Genomic DNA, 15,962 nt, shown 5'->3' with positions numbered 1-15,962 from the left:
TCTTTCTTTTTTCAAACCAAGACTGTTATTTTCTTTTTGCTTTTTTTTTCATAACACAACCAGTGCAAAACAAATGAAAGATGTTTGTTGTATTACAATAGTTTAGAAATACGCTGATGTCTTTACCTGGTGCAATCACTTTTGTTTCCACACAGTTTGGATCAAGTTCATCATGACTCAGGAACTGCTGAATTCTCTTTAAGGAAACACTTGTCTAAGAAAAGAGCGTGGCGTTATTTCATCGTTCTTTTAACGGGGTCTTAATGCTTTTACTACTGAAAAAGAAAGCACGCAGAATGGCTTAAGCTTTGACCCTACAGGCTTCCTGAACAGTGACTCATTCTGTCCCTGCAATCAGTCTCATGATGAAATACAAGCTGCTATCTGTGAAATTTCTCAGACCAAGCTGAGCTCATCTGAGTGAAGCAAAATTCACACAGACAAGCTGACTCAGAAGACGTCAGGCTTTCCAATACAGGGCAGCAGCAGAGAAAGGATATTAGAAAAGCAGCTAACAGGCAGATGCAAGGGATCTCTATTTCAGAAACCAGGGACATCTGGGGTTCTTGTTGTTCAAGTTGTTCAAAACAAGTTACACACCAGCCCGTCCTTACCTGCGCAATGTTGCTAATGACTTGTGGAAGCATATTGAGGGGAAACTTTAAGATATTAAACAAGGAGAGGGAGACAAAAGCCTTTTCTGCATCCAGGATGTTCTTCTCATCCACCGACACGTACACAGCAAATGTTGTCAATGCTACCTGAAAGCCAGAAAGCGAGTTTACTGTGAGACATATGTAATATTTTGACATTTTAAAAAGCAGTCAGGTCTGATAGGCATCTTTGAAATAAACGTATCAACAACAAAAGTGGACAAATTCTTCATTTCTGACCTTTTCAACATGCTTCAGGAACGACAAGTCATGCGAACAAGTTGATACAAAAAAAAGGCACATGGAATACAGTAACTTTCAGGTTACTATGGCTACATTTAGTTGAACTAGGTGATTCAGGAGGTGAACTACAGAACCTGGGTAAATAAAAATGAGAACCGGTTATCTGGCTGTGGTTTGGCTGCATTTCCAGCTCCACCTAACCAAATTTTCCCATCATAAACTGCAGGCTAAGCAAGCAAGACTTACTGATCAATAGGAAAGGGAGTAAAATCCAAGTTACTTGGTTTGGTGTGTGACAGGGACCATCCACTGCGGAGGAACCATCCTAAGCAGTAAACTAACGGTGAGCAGGAACGGGAATGTGTACTTAAGGAAGTGCATTATTGTTAAGGAAACATGAAAGAGGCAGGATCTTGAGGCCGTTAAAAATATTTCTGCAGGGTTGGGGCTTTGATCTCAAGAACAGTTGGCTAGGAATACTTTTGACAAAGCACTTATCTCAATGTTTTTATACACCAGAACCAAAACCCTTTCTGCAAAATGGATCACAGTGCAATGAAGTGGAAAATAGAGGGAAAGAGAAAACTCAGGAAAAAGCGTTTCAGAATTGGCAATGTTTCATTTGGGCTTTATTTTTTACATTAAATCAGTCTTTTTTTAGGTTGCAGGGTAATTTAACGACTCCCTCTCACACTAAAACAAGCGGAGCACTGTAACATGAAAGGTAGAATTGAGAGCTTAAGACAGACATTGTCCTGACTGACTCAATTAATTTTATTTTGGCTATTTTTGCTATTCACAAATATCTCTGAGGTTTCAAATTCTAGTTTCAATTTGTTATGGGAAGTACTTTGAAGTGGTTGGAAATTCTCCCGAGACAGCTATTCCCAGCTTCCACTGGCAGGCTTTATCAAGAAATACTTTAATACCGATTAACAAAAAGGCTCTAGAGAACAAGGAACTTTGCTTCAAAGCATGTGAATAATTTTTTTTTAAAAGTATTTACATTTTATTCCTATGTACATTTAGCAAGCAGAAAGCCTCACACTTATCATTCAAGGATGTGCTTGTACAGCTTAGAAAATCATGCAAATTCAATTTACCAGGAATGGCGCACTGATCCATGCAAAGGTGGACAAAGAATTGAGATAGGCAGATTTTTTCAAAACTCGCAGCTCATTCTTTCGTATCTCCAACACTTTTTCTGAAAATGATGGTTCCCAGGCATACAGCTTCAGCACCTTTATACCACCCAGAATCTCATTCATTAATTTAATGCGGGAGTCTTTATATCGCATTTGTTCCACCTAGGTTATTAGTAAACACAGGAGACAGACTGTCACAGGAATGACTAGAAGAGAGTTTTCAACATGTTTTCTCACAGCTGTGATGGTCCTTGGGCTATTTCTAAAGCAGATGCAAAAGGTAATTAAAGAAAGCCAGACTGTTATCAGGAAGATTACTGTGCAAGTCTGTACCTCCAAAGAAACCAGAAATCAAAGAAAATGGCTGAAAAGCAGATTACAAAAGCTTTCTGCTCATCTCCACTGTTAAGGACTACATTTTCAAAACCACCTTAAAGAAAAACTCAGGCACTTTACAAAAATACTGCCCTACTTCTTCCTTTGATCTCTTTAGATTATTTTTTTTCCCTGATACGCATAGTTGTATTTCTTAGGGCATCCTTTGAAAATTGTGGTTGTTCCTAGGGTCTGGTTGTTTGGGGTTTTTTCTTCTACACATCAGAATACAGTGCTTCATTCAGCTACTTTAGAATTTTTTTTTTTTTTTCCAAAAAAATCCCTGCTCAGCTGTATAGACAAAATGGAAAATTGTGTTCATACACACATGCACACCAAGTTATGCAGCTCTGAACACCTTTTAATGAGGCAAGGGAGAAAAGAATTGTTAATACTAAAACGTCAGCATCCAAAAGATTTAATGGGAAGTCTGAATGTCTCTTTAAGGCATGTAATAATACCACTCTGTTACTAATGCTGTGCTTAAATGTCATAATTCATATTTGTTTTCCAACTCTTACCTTTTCTACATCAACAGCTTGATATTTTTTTTAATCTTCCTAACAGTCACTGATAGGTTGCACAGCACAAGCCACTTACTAGATTTTTCCAGCACAAAGCCAGAGGGCACTATTATATAGTTTTTTTCAGCCTTCCTTGACTAGAGACGACTTAGACTACAAAAAAAGGAATAAAGGATCCTTTTACCTTAAGATAATAATTCAAATTTAGCCCAGCTCAGTGGGAGTGAAAGTCAACACTGGCTATTAGCATAAAAAACAAGCTGCCAGGTTTCCGCTCCCATCTCTGAAGTCATTCACAGCTTAAAGAACAGCATTTAGTTGCCCTTTCTCTAGACGCTCCTAGAAGAAGGTACCAGGTGAAGGGATATGGAGACTATGAAACTTCTTGCTAATCCTACAAGCTGCTCCAGCAGCATGAAGAGCCACTGACTCAGCGCCACACCTTTCCCTTAAATAGCATTCAATTCACTATGGAAAAACTATCTGAGAGGATATAGTTATTAAATAATCAGTACAATCTTACTCATAAGTAAATTAGTGCAAATGGCAACTCATTAATGGTCAAGACAAGCACTGATGCCTTCATTTCTTATAGCACAACTGCCAATTCAGGTAACGTCACCTTCTTTGCCAGTACCTTACCTGGTACGCTCTGGTTTTTATTGCTATTGCAGAGTTAAATGGGATAAGTAAAACCATCACGGCAACTCCTGCCAGCACAGAAGGCCCTAAAGTCTTGATTGGGGGAAGAAAAAAAAAAAAAAAAAGAAAAAAGGTAAGGTAAGTTGTTGTATCCAAGTGCTGCTGTTCCCTATGCCGAGCATTAAAACAACAGTAGGTTACAGAAATGAAAATTCATGTTTCACATAGATAAGTTAAACTCCCAGTGAAGTGTTCTGATTCCACAGAACAACTGTGAGGAGGAGACAGAAAAATATGACAGCATCCACTTTGAATTATTATTATGCTAGTATCGGTGATAGCAGAGTGCTCGCTGGTTTACCTGTTAAGTGGTTCCCAGTGGGAGGGGAAAGTAAGTTTGAACTAATGCAAATACAGAGCTATTGAGCAAATGTAAAACTGGAACAGATAAGCTACATGGAAGGAATTTTTCCATAAACTTCTTTCTGATCTATGCAACACTGAGTTTACCCAGTACCCTCGGTGTGGGTAAAAGCATATAAACTGCTAGCTACTAGAGCTCAGCTTACCAATGAAGCAGTAACTCATAAAGCTGCTGCAGCTTAATGGCTTTCAAGTCTAAATCCATGTGGTCAAGTTGGTGCTACTGTTTTATGCAGTAAAATAGATTCATTGCATAGAAACATTTTAAGCATGAAAGGCAGTGTTCAAGCTGGAATAAACCAGAAACAACTTCACTGTAGCAAAGGAAAAATTATTGTGAGATTTGTTTCATGTTGACTTACACAAAACTTTTTTATATGGCATGATATAATTTTTATACATGGCTTAAGTTTCCTATGTCCAGTGGGTTTTCTTTGGTTTGGTTTTTAAACCATTTCCTTCAAACTCCCATTTGTATCAACTACTGGGAACACTGTGATGAGTCCAAGACCGATCCTAACAAAGCATGGTAGGGACAGAAGAGATATAAAGGCTAACTTTTGCTTCAAATGCCTTATCTTGCTTACCAGCTGAACAAAATAATTAAAAGACTAATTGATCGTGTACACCAGTACAAGCTATTTTAATACAAGGCAGAACAGTTAAGTTTCTAAAAAATGCAGTGGGTCAAAGTAACAAAAAAATAATAAGCTTGCACATCATTTAGATTAATTCTGAAAAAAATGTCACAACGTACCTGCCAGAGGAAATACAAAGCTAGAAATATCTGGAGTGGTGCAGACCACAACATGTTCAGGAAAGTCATAAGGTCCACGAAACGTTGGGCATCCACTGACATCAAGTTGACAATTTCTCCAACAGTAGATGAGCGCTTTGCTGAGTTTGTGATGACTAAGGACTGAGAAATAAGAGAGATTCAGTGGATCCACAATCTTGATACATATGGAGAAACACAGAGAAGAAATCCTCAGTTATTAGCAAAACAAGACACTCCCTGAGAATGTGCTTCTCCAACAAGAATAAAGTAATTCACACCTACATCAACTCCTAATCTCCAAAGAACAAGACTTCATGAAATGGTTTGCTTGTGAGCCCCTCCATCTCAAGCAGTATGTAGCATTCTGAAGAAAAACCTAGTTGCACCTAATCAACTTATAGTACAAACACGCTATTCTCCTGTGTTTATTTTTCTGAATATTTGAAGTGAACCAGTATTTGTCTGTGCTATGTTTGGTGACCTACCTGTACACATTAAGCTGCTGACTGCTAGAAAATTCTGTGAAGTATAACAGAATTACACCTAAAAACTCTCCAAAATCCCAACCTTTAATATTCCAGGAGGCTATTGTTCTCCAATACGCCTGCTCTTCCCTGACTATTTGAGAACTGAGGCCACTTGCTCAGCTATACACCAGTGTTCTAGCCCATTAAATGCTTCCAGTCTTACCTTTCGGTATATCACTCCAGTGATCCCAGTTCTCAGCCTCATCCCAGTAACAAAGCAGTACTGGAAATGCTGATGAAGTATGAGTGTCTGCAGCACAGCACAGATAAACATCAAAGCCGCAATTAAAAATCCCCACCAGGCTGGGGCATCTTTGTTCTTAATGAAGCTGATTAATACACTGTTTTTCAGAAGATTAGGGAAGGAAAAGGAAAAAGAAACAAAAATAAAAAACATGCAGCAAGTTTAATGGGACATAACACAGCTTCTTTCAACTATGGCATCCTGCCACATCCCCTCTCTAACCACAAAAAGCAAACAGCTCTCCAGGATGCAAGCTGAGTTACGATTTGAGTCAAACAACATTGCAAAGATCCAACAGCAAAACTTTGGCTTTGCCAGCGAGAAAGTCCACTTGCAAATGAGCCTGTAGAAAATGAAATATGACGAGAAACTCTAGGTTTCCCTTGGGATCCAGTGTTTAAACACACAGCTCCCTGTCTGAGCTCTGTTAGGCAGCCCCCCAGGGCAGAAGGTGAATGATAGGACAAAGTAGGACAGTGTAGTAAAGCAAGCGAAACCAGCTTCTTACCCAAATCCTTTTCAAGCTGCCTGAGTCCTTCTGCCTGCGGTGTTTTCCCACAAAAAAGCTAAATTAAAAGACATCCTCCTGGACGGATGCATAAAGAGTTCTTCACTCCTACTTTTTTGGTAAAATGGTAGTACCATTAAACTGGCTGTATCATCTTTTATTAATGAGCCATTTCACACACACCGCTGCGCTCCCTGTGAGACATGCACGCTGCCACATCACAAACTAGCAGAAAAACATATGGCAATGTCCAGTGTTCTCAAAAATCACAACTGTGGTTTCAGCCTACTGACCAGAGTATTGAATTGTCAAAATATGGGAGGAACAGAGATTTGACTCCAGGGTTCAAATCATCAGCAGGGGGAAAATATACCTGGAAACTACAAATCAGGCCCCAAAAGCCTTGAGTTAGAAGCATAAAGTTGCTACATCTTTTTTTTCCTTCTAGTCCAGAGAGATCTTCCTTCTGCACCGCACCAGTTGTTCATGCTATAAGTGGACAGCTTCAGGAAAACCTCTTCCTCATAGTCCCAGGATGGGATTCAGCAATCTTTTTAGAAAAATAAAACTAACTTATGTGCAACCTGCCAGACAGCCATGGCTTTTCATTTTCTCTTAACACTAGCAGTGCATTTCCCAGGACTGCAAAAATTTAGACTTGAGAAGAAATTCCCCATCATATGCCTTGAGATATCACTGACATCATATCCAGGAATTTATGCAAATTTGAGAAATTCCCAGAATAGATTATATTTAATCAGTGTTCTCAGAAGGAAGCCAGCTGCCTCCTCTTCAGTAGGAACTCAGGAAGAAGACAGACTGTAAGCTATTAAATGTCACCATACTGGGTCAGACCCTCTTTTTAGCAAATTTCTGGGTATGTCACAAACCACCCACAGAACAACATGAGCTCAGAACACAGCTCAGCTCCACACTGGTGTTATTTTAAGACACATTCATATAGGAGCAGGGCCCTCTCCTCTCCCCTTTCCCACATACACCTGTGGCCTCCATCCAAACTCCATCCCTCTCTCATGCATTATCAGCACTATGTGCTCTTCAATTGATTCGGAAATAAAAAATAATAATTTTATATAAATGTTGCTATTTCCACTGCTGATTTTTTCTTAGTTAATGATTATCTGGTGAAATTCTTACTTTAACAATAATACTAAGAGAAAAAAATGTGGGGATCATGCAAATTCCTTTGTGGATCAGGCTGAACAACTGGTCTCCCTGGAGATGGGAGGTACAGGTGTTCCTCATACAAGGAGAGTCTGAGGACATACTGTTTTTGTCAAGATCTGATGCTCTTTTTTTTGCTTTTTTTTTTTTTTAACAGAACTGTAATTTTCTTTCACGTGGAAACTTACTGTAAGTGCCTCACACTTTCGCATTGCTGTGCACAACTAAGAACACATGAACTCATCTAAATGGTCCAAAATCTTTTCCAGATGACAGCGGCATGGCCAAAGTACCACTTAATTGAACATCACGCTTCATTTGTACATCAAGTCACACTACAGCTGCGGCCACCACCAGCACAGGTGGGTATCAGATGTACAGAGACTTCTGGATCCAGCAAGCAGTGCTTCACTTTGATTTCACAAATAATCCTTTAGAAACGGGGAGAAATTGCTTTGGACTGCTGCACGGAGCAACAGGTAATTTGTAATTCAAAGCTGTCGATTGGTGACGGGCGATTTACGACTCTTGCATTTCAGTGAAGCCTGCCCAATTTACAGCTTAGTCCACAATAAAGAACTCCTGTCTTATGGCATTTCAGTGGGAAGGTGAGGGAGCACACACATACAGCACTGTGAGGGAAACTAGCTATGCATTTCAAAAATAAATACTCCGTGCCAAAGCCAAGCCTCCACAGGGATTGCGCATAGAAACTACTCACACAGTAAACCAACCTTAACAGCTGAGGGTTGACAAAAGAAAGCAGGTCTTGTATTAGCTTGAAGAAGGAACCGATTAAGAAGTACGGCCCAAAGGTCCTCAGCAAAGCTTTGAGAAAGGAAGGCTTTCTGTTGTGCTTTTTGTCTCTGATCAGAACTTCTGCTTCCTCTGGACTGTCACCAACGTGATTCAGCACATGGTTAGATTTCTTCATATATGTCACATCTTCTTGCCTAGGGGAATGAAACAAGCAATTAGAAACAACTGGCAAAAAGAGTATCCTTGCCCTATGTGTACAGCACTGCAGGAACAGCTAAGTCTGCTCCTTTCTTTGCTCTGCTACTGATTAACAGCAGGATGTTCAACAAGATCTAGATGTGTTCAGGGATAGCCACTCATGTGTTACTAAGTCTTGTTTTCTTTTCTTTTTCTGCAGTACTCCATAAGCCAGAAAACTCAATCACCGTGGGATGAGAACATGGCCCAAGGAGCAGGAGATGAAGGCTTGACTTCCTTTGGCAAAAGGACAGAGTTGACCTTGAACCTCCAATTTCTCATACACTGAATCCTCTAACAGTTGCTATTTACATACCACAAAAGGCACCCTCGCCTAGTCCTTCAGAGCCTGTATTTGTTATTCAATTACTAGTTGCACTAAACTTTAGCCTTATCTGATCACACAGCAGCTTTCAGAGAAGTAGTCTGAATCCCTCCAGGGAGACAAGCACTGAATCCCACGCCAAACTAAGAGAGGAAGCAGGCACAGCCCTCTCAAAATACAGTTTTACGTTCCTGGAAACTTGAAAGAGTACAAACCATAGCACCTCCAAAGCTCAGCCATCGCCAGGATCTGGGCCACAGCTATCCCACGTTCTTCCAGGAGAAAAAAATTTTGGTTTAGGTGCCTAAATTTTACCCAGATGACAATTTAAGCATTTAAACCCCGTTTGGCTGTATTCCTTGCTTACCTTGTGCCTCTCTTTCTCCACCTGGAAAATAAGCCAACAAAAGTGACCTCTTCTGCAAACCTCTTTGAGACTGACTGATGAAGAATGGACCAAATAGATCCCTGCTGCTCTCCAGGGCTTGAGGTGGGTTTTCTAGAAGCACCTTTGGGGTTTAGGTGCCTGACTTCTGTTGCCCATCAATAAAGAGGGAGCGCTCTGGGAAACTATTTCCTCCATGAATTGCTCTCAAAGAGCAGCCTGGCAGCTCTTCTACCCGCAAATACCAAATTGCTGTTGTTTCTTGGGGGCTATAGGACCTAGAGAACAATTTCCTGAATGTCAGCTAGGAAGGGTTAAGTCCAGGTGGAGCATGGAGAAGGAAATGAGCCTGGGGCACATAAGCCTTAAAAGAAGGGACAGATGGAAGAGACACCCTAGAAACAGTGAAGACTTACAAGAAAGCATTTGAAAAATAACTTGCAAGTACTACCAAGTGAGGCTGGATTTATGATTCTTCATAAAGAGGTGCAGAATTTTTGGAGCTGGCTGGCTGCAGAGTCAAATAATTCCAACAGCCTGTGAGCACTCAAAACGATCGCTCTGGCTAACAGTCCACAGGTAGAAACTTGTTCACATCCTTTCAAACAGAAGCGTTGTGCAAATCCCAATTTCTTTACAATAAAGTTTGAGGGCAGGGGGAGAACCTAAACCAGACAATTCTATTTTTTTCCCCCCTGACAAGAACAAACAGTGTTGTCTTTGTCCTTCCAGATCAAACCTGGAGAGTTTATAAGCAAAGCCTTATTTTTCTGGCAACCAGGCTGTTAAACTCATTGAATGATTTGGAGAAACAAGAACACTTGCCCCTGGCTTTATGCTATTAAAAATGTTTATTACAGTGAGCTAACAGCAATGCAATAGTTCTCTCTCAGCAAAAAAATCCCAAAGGGAGAAAATGCACATCTAGTGTTTACTACGGGTAGCTAGGTGAGGTCAGGTTTTCAGCAGTGTGTGGGACTGCTCACACCCAGTTTTTTAATCAAAACAAAAAGCCTGTGTTTGGTTTCCAGTATTTATAGCAGGACAGATAATAGATGCTGACTATCTTATGGGAAAACACATAGCTTTCTCCATGGTGATGACAAGGCCCTACATCTTCAATTTGTCTTCATAAGCATAGTCTCTAAAAATCAGAAGCTAACTAAAAATGAGGCAAAATGCCATCTCTCTCTTCTCCACCAAGCACAGCTCTAACTTTCGCAGAAGAAATGGCACTTTTCAGTAAAGTGAGCAAGTAGACTTCAGCCATAGATGCAAAGAGAGCAAAAGCAAAGGAAAAATACTCTTTGTATGCTTTATCTATAATAACAACTTAAATCCACACTGATCTCTCCTGTAACTCAGTCGTAGCAAATGAATTATTAGCAATTATTTGATTCAGAAGACAGCTGTGAAGCAAAACGTAATAAAGGTTTTGTAGGTTTAGGAACAATACAAATGTGATAACCATTACCATAAAATAAGTTTAAAGCTTTAGCTATGCCAGAGTTGCAATGACTTAAGTTTTTAAAAATAAAACTACTGGGTACACTGCAAATATTTTCCATGGCGCTTTCAACACATGCACAACTTGACACAGCATTTTTAATGTCCTAAAAGCTTGGTCAGAGCAAATTTAATGAGAAGAGTTAAAAAAAGAAAAAAAGAAAAAACTACTTACAACAGCTCCTAAGCAACTACCACTAACGTTATTCGACATGAAGTAATTGAGAATACCTACCTATATTTGAAGAATAAGCACAGCCACAACATTTTTAGAGTTATGTGAAACCCAGCAATCTGGAGTACAGTGATTTGCTTTGTTTTTGCTCCTTCCCCCATCTTAGAATCATTAATATAGTTGCCAAAAAATTTTACCTGAGCTAAACACAAGCCAGAATTTATGGTTAAATTCATTGCCAGCTGGCCCCAGTTTGTGTGAATAATTTCCAAAATGCAATGAACCCCATGACAAAACTCCACGCACAGTTTCTGGTTTCCTAGCAAAACTTTTCCTGGACCCTAGGCACTTCTGCACAATGGCTGTGCTCTTACTATATAAAAGCCTGGGGAGTAAGATTTATGTCTGTTCAAAAAGACCAGAACCCAGACAATGCATGTTATTCCATACCACAGACTTTAAGGAAAAAAACAGTAAAAATCCCAAAGTAAAACCACAATGCACATACACACAGAGCACTCGTGGACAAGCTGCTGGTGTTAGTGCTGGAAACCTTTCAGATTTTAGCTGCGAAGTGGAACTCTCCACATCATATTTAGCCTTGCCAAGAACCTTACAACTCTCTCCTAATATTATCACATAATAGGGTCTTTCCAATTTGGCAAGGATATGCACAGAAGAGAACAGAGGAAAGCCTCCACACAGAGAAGAAATTTCTACAATGAAAGGAAATGGAAGCGCAGGCCTCCTCCTTATTGACATTTTTCGTTTGAAACACATTATTATCACATCTATTTGTTTGGAAACATTCTGGAGACTAACCAGTGGGAGAAGGAAATACAGTTGCACAACAGATTCCTTAAGATTAGATTAGAACAGAACATGCAATATAAAGGATATCCTCTTCGGCATGGATGTAACTATATGCAAGTTCTGACCCCCATCCCATTTTCATACGAGTGTATGAGAATATTGCTGCTAACTTTCTAGGCCACAGGAGTAGGGTCTCAGAGGTCTTAAAGTGGGATATCTCCTCCCCTCCTGCCTTTCACATGTTTTGAGTTTCTTATCTTTCCTGTACAAAGTGAAGAGTTGCTCACTGCTAAGAGCCTTAAAGCTAAGAATAGTGTCAGGTCAAAAAACTCGCTATGGGGATGATGTGGAAATCCTTTTGGCTTATGGTGCTTAGAAGTTGTGCTCTAGCATGCCTAGGAGGGATGCAACTGTGGGGTTAGACATCTACCAGTTCATTTTCTACAATCCTACCAACTCAATCCCTTCTGCTTATGCATCTCCAGCCCTTCTCCACATGGTAAATGGCACTACCTGCCCGTGTAGATATTAAGCACCTAGTTAAAAAGTGTGTCAGTGGTACACAAGCCCCAGAGGGCTTCTGCTTGCCTCTGCCTACACGTATTAAAATAAGCAAAGTTGACTGTCAATACGAAGAACAGATAGGTTAAAGAGGTAGGTGCCATTTTTGGTTGGCTTATTTTCAGGGATGAGCAGCTTATTAATGTTGAAATTACTCGGATTGATCTCTGCAGGACTTGTTCATATACTTACTGTTTGCATTCTGCTTTTTCTTTGTTCCACTCTTTACTTAGCTGTGCCACAATAATTTTTGAAGTATCATCTTCATTCAGTGACCACAAGTCTTTATCTTCAAGGGGCCTTTTGTACCCAAGAATTGCCATGCTGCACACATATGGAGAAAAACAGTCCAATTCAGTTTGGCTAACAGTACTTAAAATATTACTAGTAACTCTGGCACTATTAAGTTAACAAAGGTAAGAAAACACACCTCCGAAGAAAAGGTGAAAATTATACCTCCATCTCCCCTTTTTCCTTGTATTGATATTTGCAATTAAGAAAAAAGACATTTTGTAGTTTAGATTACATGTATTTTAATGAGAACATCACTTCAGAACAAAAGGACAATAAAAGCCACCTACTAGAAGCATTTGAATAAAACTGATGTTAAATGAAAACAGTGAAGCTTTAGAAGTGAAAATAACTAAGTCTATCTGGAATAGCTGTCAGAGGTGAACAAAATGCAGAAGTGAATCTCAAGTTAAAGAAAACTCAGATTTCTCTGAAAACTACAGTTCCTCAACTGTAAGAGGAATTTTGTCGAGGGATGCAAACATCTAGTTGCCAAGAACCTCGACAGGGAAGCTGAATGTTCAAAACTCTGGAAGTTTAGAAAGATCACACTCTCCCACTAAAAAGAATGAAGATCACAACCCCGTCCAACCACTAGGGAAAAACTGGGTCTTAGTACGACCTTTGACAGCTGTTCTACTTCCTTATTGTAGAGTAGTAGTAAACCCAATCTCAAATGTGCATCTTTAATATGCATGCCTTTTAACAGCAGTATCAGTTGGTGGTAATCATTTGTATAAATAATCCAGTTTACTTTCCCCCTTGGAAGGAAAATGTCCTTATAAAAAAGCATCCACCCATGAACCTCAACAGGAAACGAAATGCATCCTCAGATGGGTGAAAGGTTGCCACAATTAATCTTGTGGAACAGTCTTGCATCCTGGTTTAGGTAATGATCCAGCATGCAGTAAGCACACCAGGCTGTATACCCTATCAGTTATGCCACAGTTGTTCAGAGAACAAGTTTGGGCAGTATAAGCACTCTGAAAGCTGTTCCTAAAAAGGAAAATCCAACATCAACGCCTTACAGAGGAAAAATCTCTGTATTACTAACTCTGTGCAATACATAGCACAAGTAGAACATGGGGTTGTCAGCTGTCCAAGGGCTTGAAGAGAGAAGCTCACCTTGTAAACCACCAAAATGTCAATCTTGACAGGAAGCCTGAAGTTAGCTCTGGGCATGGATTCTATAATAAAGTTATGGGGGAAAAAGCCCACAATAAATAAAGCAAGACATTTAGAAGACAGTTTATTTTGATCAGTTTTGATATATTATATGGTATATTACATGCATGTACCTATGTCCTAATAAGACTTCAAATTAGTTTCTTTCATTTCCCATGTCATATAGAACTCTTTTTAAAAATTGCTTCATATACTGCCTTTAAATCACACTTATATAAAGCGAAATATCATTCTATAGTTTTTGAAATATTCATTTGAAGAAATGAACTCAACTTCTCTCTCAGCTTGGTTCAAACATAAATCCAATTATAGAGACCATTTTATGAACTGGAGAAGAAATTTAACCTGTGACACCACTAATATCTTCTGTTATTAATGTTTTTCCATCTCTATTCTCAACACATATAGAACTCATTCGTTAAGACAACCCTTATAGACTTTAGCTAACTCTAAATGAATGTTAAGCAAGTAGACCACCATCTTCACAAAACCTACTCTTGAAATAATTAATATTACACTTCAATGTTCATAAATGTATTTTAAACTGCTGTGAAGCAGCAAGCAGGTGAGCTACTTGCACTACATAATTTGCAGTCATTACTGATGGCACATATAATGGAAAAAGGCTTCAAACCCCAATATTGCTCTCCATACCCAGTGTTCGTAAGGGGACTACTAACTACTGCAATCTCAACGACAATCCAAAGCTGTTTTCAATGACAAGTATTCTTAGTGGAACTCTCAAAACATGACATAGTCTGTAAAATGCAAATAAAGCAAAGTAAAAATACTTACAGGATCTGTATTAACAGGGGAAAAAAATGGAGGCTTTTCTTTAAAACACGAAAGAATCAACTCAATGATTATCAAAGCAAAGTAGATGTAAAAAGTGGTAAACCTGAACCTTTCATTTACATGGCCCTAAAGGGAAAAAGAAACAAAGTAAATGATTGTTTTATTGTGCTTCCCAGCCCACCCCCCCCAGCACACACACTCACACACTCTCTCTCTCTCTTTCTGACTTTTTCACAGCTTCTTTTGGCAATTCCTTTCTTCCTCTACAGTTGAACACTGTAAAGTAGTTGCTAGCAGGATTTATCTTACAAAAGTATGCACGTACTCTGTAAAGTGCCTAAGAACATGCTTATCTCCAAGCTTTTCATTAAATTTATGTCAAGTTCAAAGTGCTTATACATCTTCACTGCATGCAGACACCCTCTGGAATGAGGGCTACATGACATCCTTTTAAATTACCTCCAGGGATTCTTGCAAGATCATGTCTTAAGCATAGGAATTGTCAACCGAGATCACAGAACATCCATTTACTTTAGTATCTTGTCACTGACAAGTAGTCAGTGTTAAAGACTTTCAGAAGAAACTGCAAAAAAACCACTGTATTGCATAAGTTCCATCTGCTCTAGAGATATTTCCATTCCTACTCATGAGTCCGCAGTTGACTTAGAACTTCTTTTTGTGAGGATATGCCCCTCATACAGCTCTTTTGAATCATCTTATTGTTCACTTAAAATGTTTAAACCTTAAGTGCACGAGAAAGAATATTTGGTCCTTGGCAGTTGCAAGAACAGGAGAAACATTACCGTCACCCGTTCTAAGGCTCTGCACCCACAGTTTTAAGTTGGCTAAGGATTCAAACATTGATAGTCCAATATTCATACTTATTCACCACTACTACAGTTTTTAAATTGACTTCAAGTGGCATTTGAAAGGGTCTCAACAGGACTGCAGCTATTTTCTGAAGAAGTTCCGCACATACTGTCATTCAAGGTTTAATTCAATCTCTGCTGGAATATTTATGACTGCCTGATACAGCAAAATCCTTGCTAAAAGCATAATGCTGCTAATAGTTACAGAAAAGTAAGTATAAAAAAAAGAAACCGCCAAATGGAATCAACGCTGATTTCACTCAGGAGAAGCAATCACCTTAATGTTTTTTCAAATATTCTTTTTCACTCCCAGCCTTTGATGATCTAATCACTGAAGCAATCTGTTTTGCCCTACTTTGTGGAATTTGTTTCCGTGAAAAACATGACAACTTTCTTGCTGTGGGAGAACCTGCTATGTTTTCAAACAGGAATCATAACAGCCCAGCTTTCTATCCTCTCCCTCCAACTTTCTGTTCTCTATTTACAGCCACAGTTGGAGTCAAAATGCTATCCTCAGCACATCAGGCACTGACAGATGAAAGCCTATGGAGCTATATAATGTGGCCAAGCTGCCTAAGCAAAAAAGGAACATTACATATTAAAATGTGTCATCTCCGATTACTACCCAACCCTATCTAAGCATGGCAGGGGAAGGGGGCTGCAAAAGAGAAAAGGAAGGAAAAAAGAAAGCGTGTGGGGGGAAGACCCTGTTCTAATGTATATGCAGCATTGGTACAGCCCTCACATGTCTGTCAGGTTTCCAGTATAGCCTTGGGCTAAGCAAAATCTGCTTTTTGACACTGCATGAGAAATC

At 39.4% G+C, this 15,962-nt stretch overlaps 1 protein-coding gene across 2 annotated transcripts in view; it reads right to left on the bottom strand.

Moving 5' to 3' along the window:
• ABCC3 (ATP binding cassette subfamily C member 3) overlaps window positions 1-15,962 on the bottom strand; it is a 50,682-nt gene that overhangs the window by 17,315 nt on the left and 17,405 nt on the right. For both annotated transcript variants that reach the window (XM_055796119.1, XM_055796118.1), the window contains exons 5-14: window positions 14,280-14,405; window positions 13,425-13,486; window positions 12,201-12,332; window positions 7,982-8,200; window positions 5,474-5,651; window positions 4,763-4,924; window positions 3,583-3,675; window positions 2,000-2,203; window positions 615-761; window positions 127-214 (exon numbers count right to left, since the gene is read on the bottom strand). In XM_055796119.1, the coding sequence (XP_055652094.1) occupies window positions 127-214; window positions 615-761; window positions 2,000-2,203; window positions 3,583-3,675; window positions 4,763-4,924; window positions 5,474-5,651; window positions 7,982-8,200; window positions 12,201-12,332; window positions 13,425-13,486; window positions 14,280-14,405 (1,411 nt within the window). The remainder of the gene's footprint in view (window positions 1-126; window positions 215-614; window positions 762-1,999; window positions 2,204-3,582; window positions 3,676-4,762; window positions 4,925-5,473; window positions 5,652-7,981; window positions 8,201-12,200; window positions 12,333-13,424; window positions 13,487-14,279; window positions 14,406-15,962) is intronic.

The sequence above is a fragment of the Falco peregrinus genome, chromosome 2 (assembly GCF_023634155.1).
Source record: "Falco peregrinus isolate bFalPer1 chromosome 2, bFalPer1.pri, whole genome shotgun sequence".
NCBI classification, from domain to species: Eukaryota; Metazoa; Chordata; class Aves; order Falconiformes; family Falconidae; genus Falco; species Falco peregrinus.
Note: the sequence above shows the minus strand (reverse complement) of the source record. Positions and strands in the feature narration are given on the sequence as shown.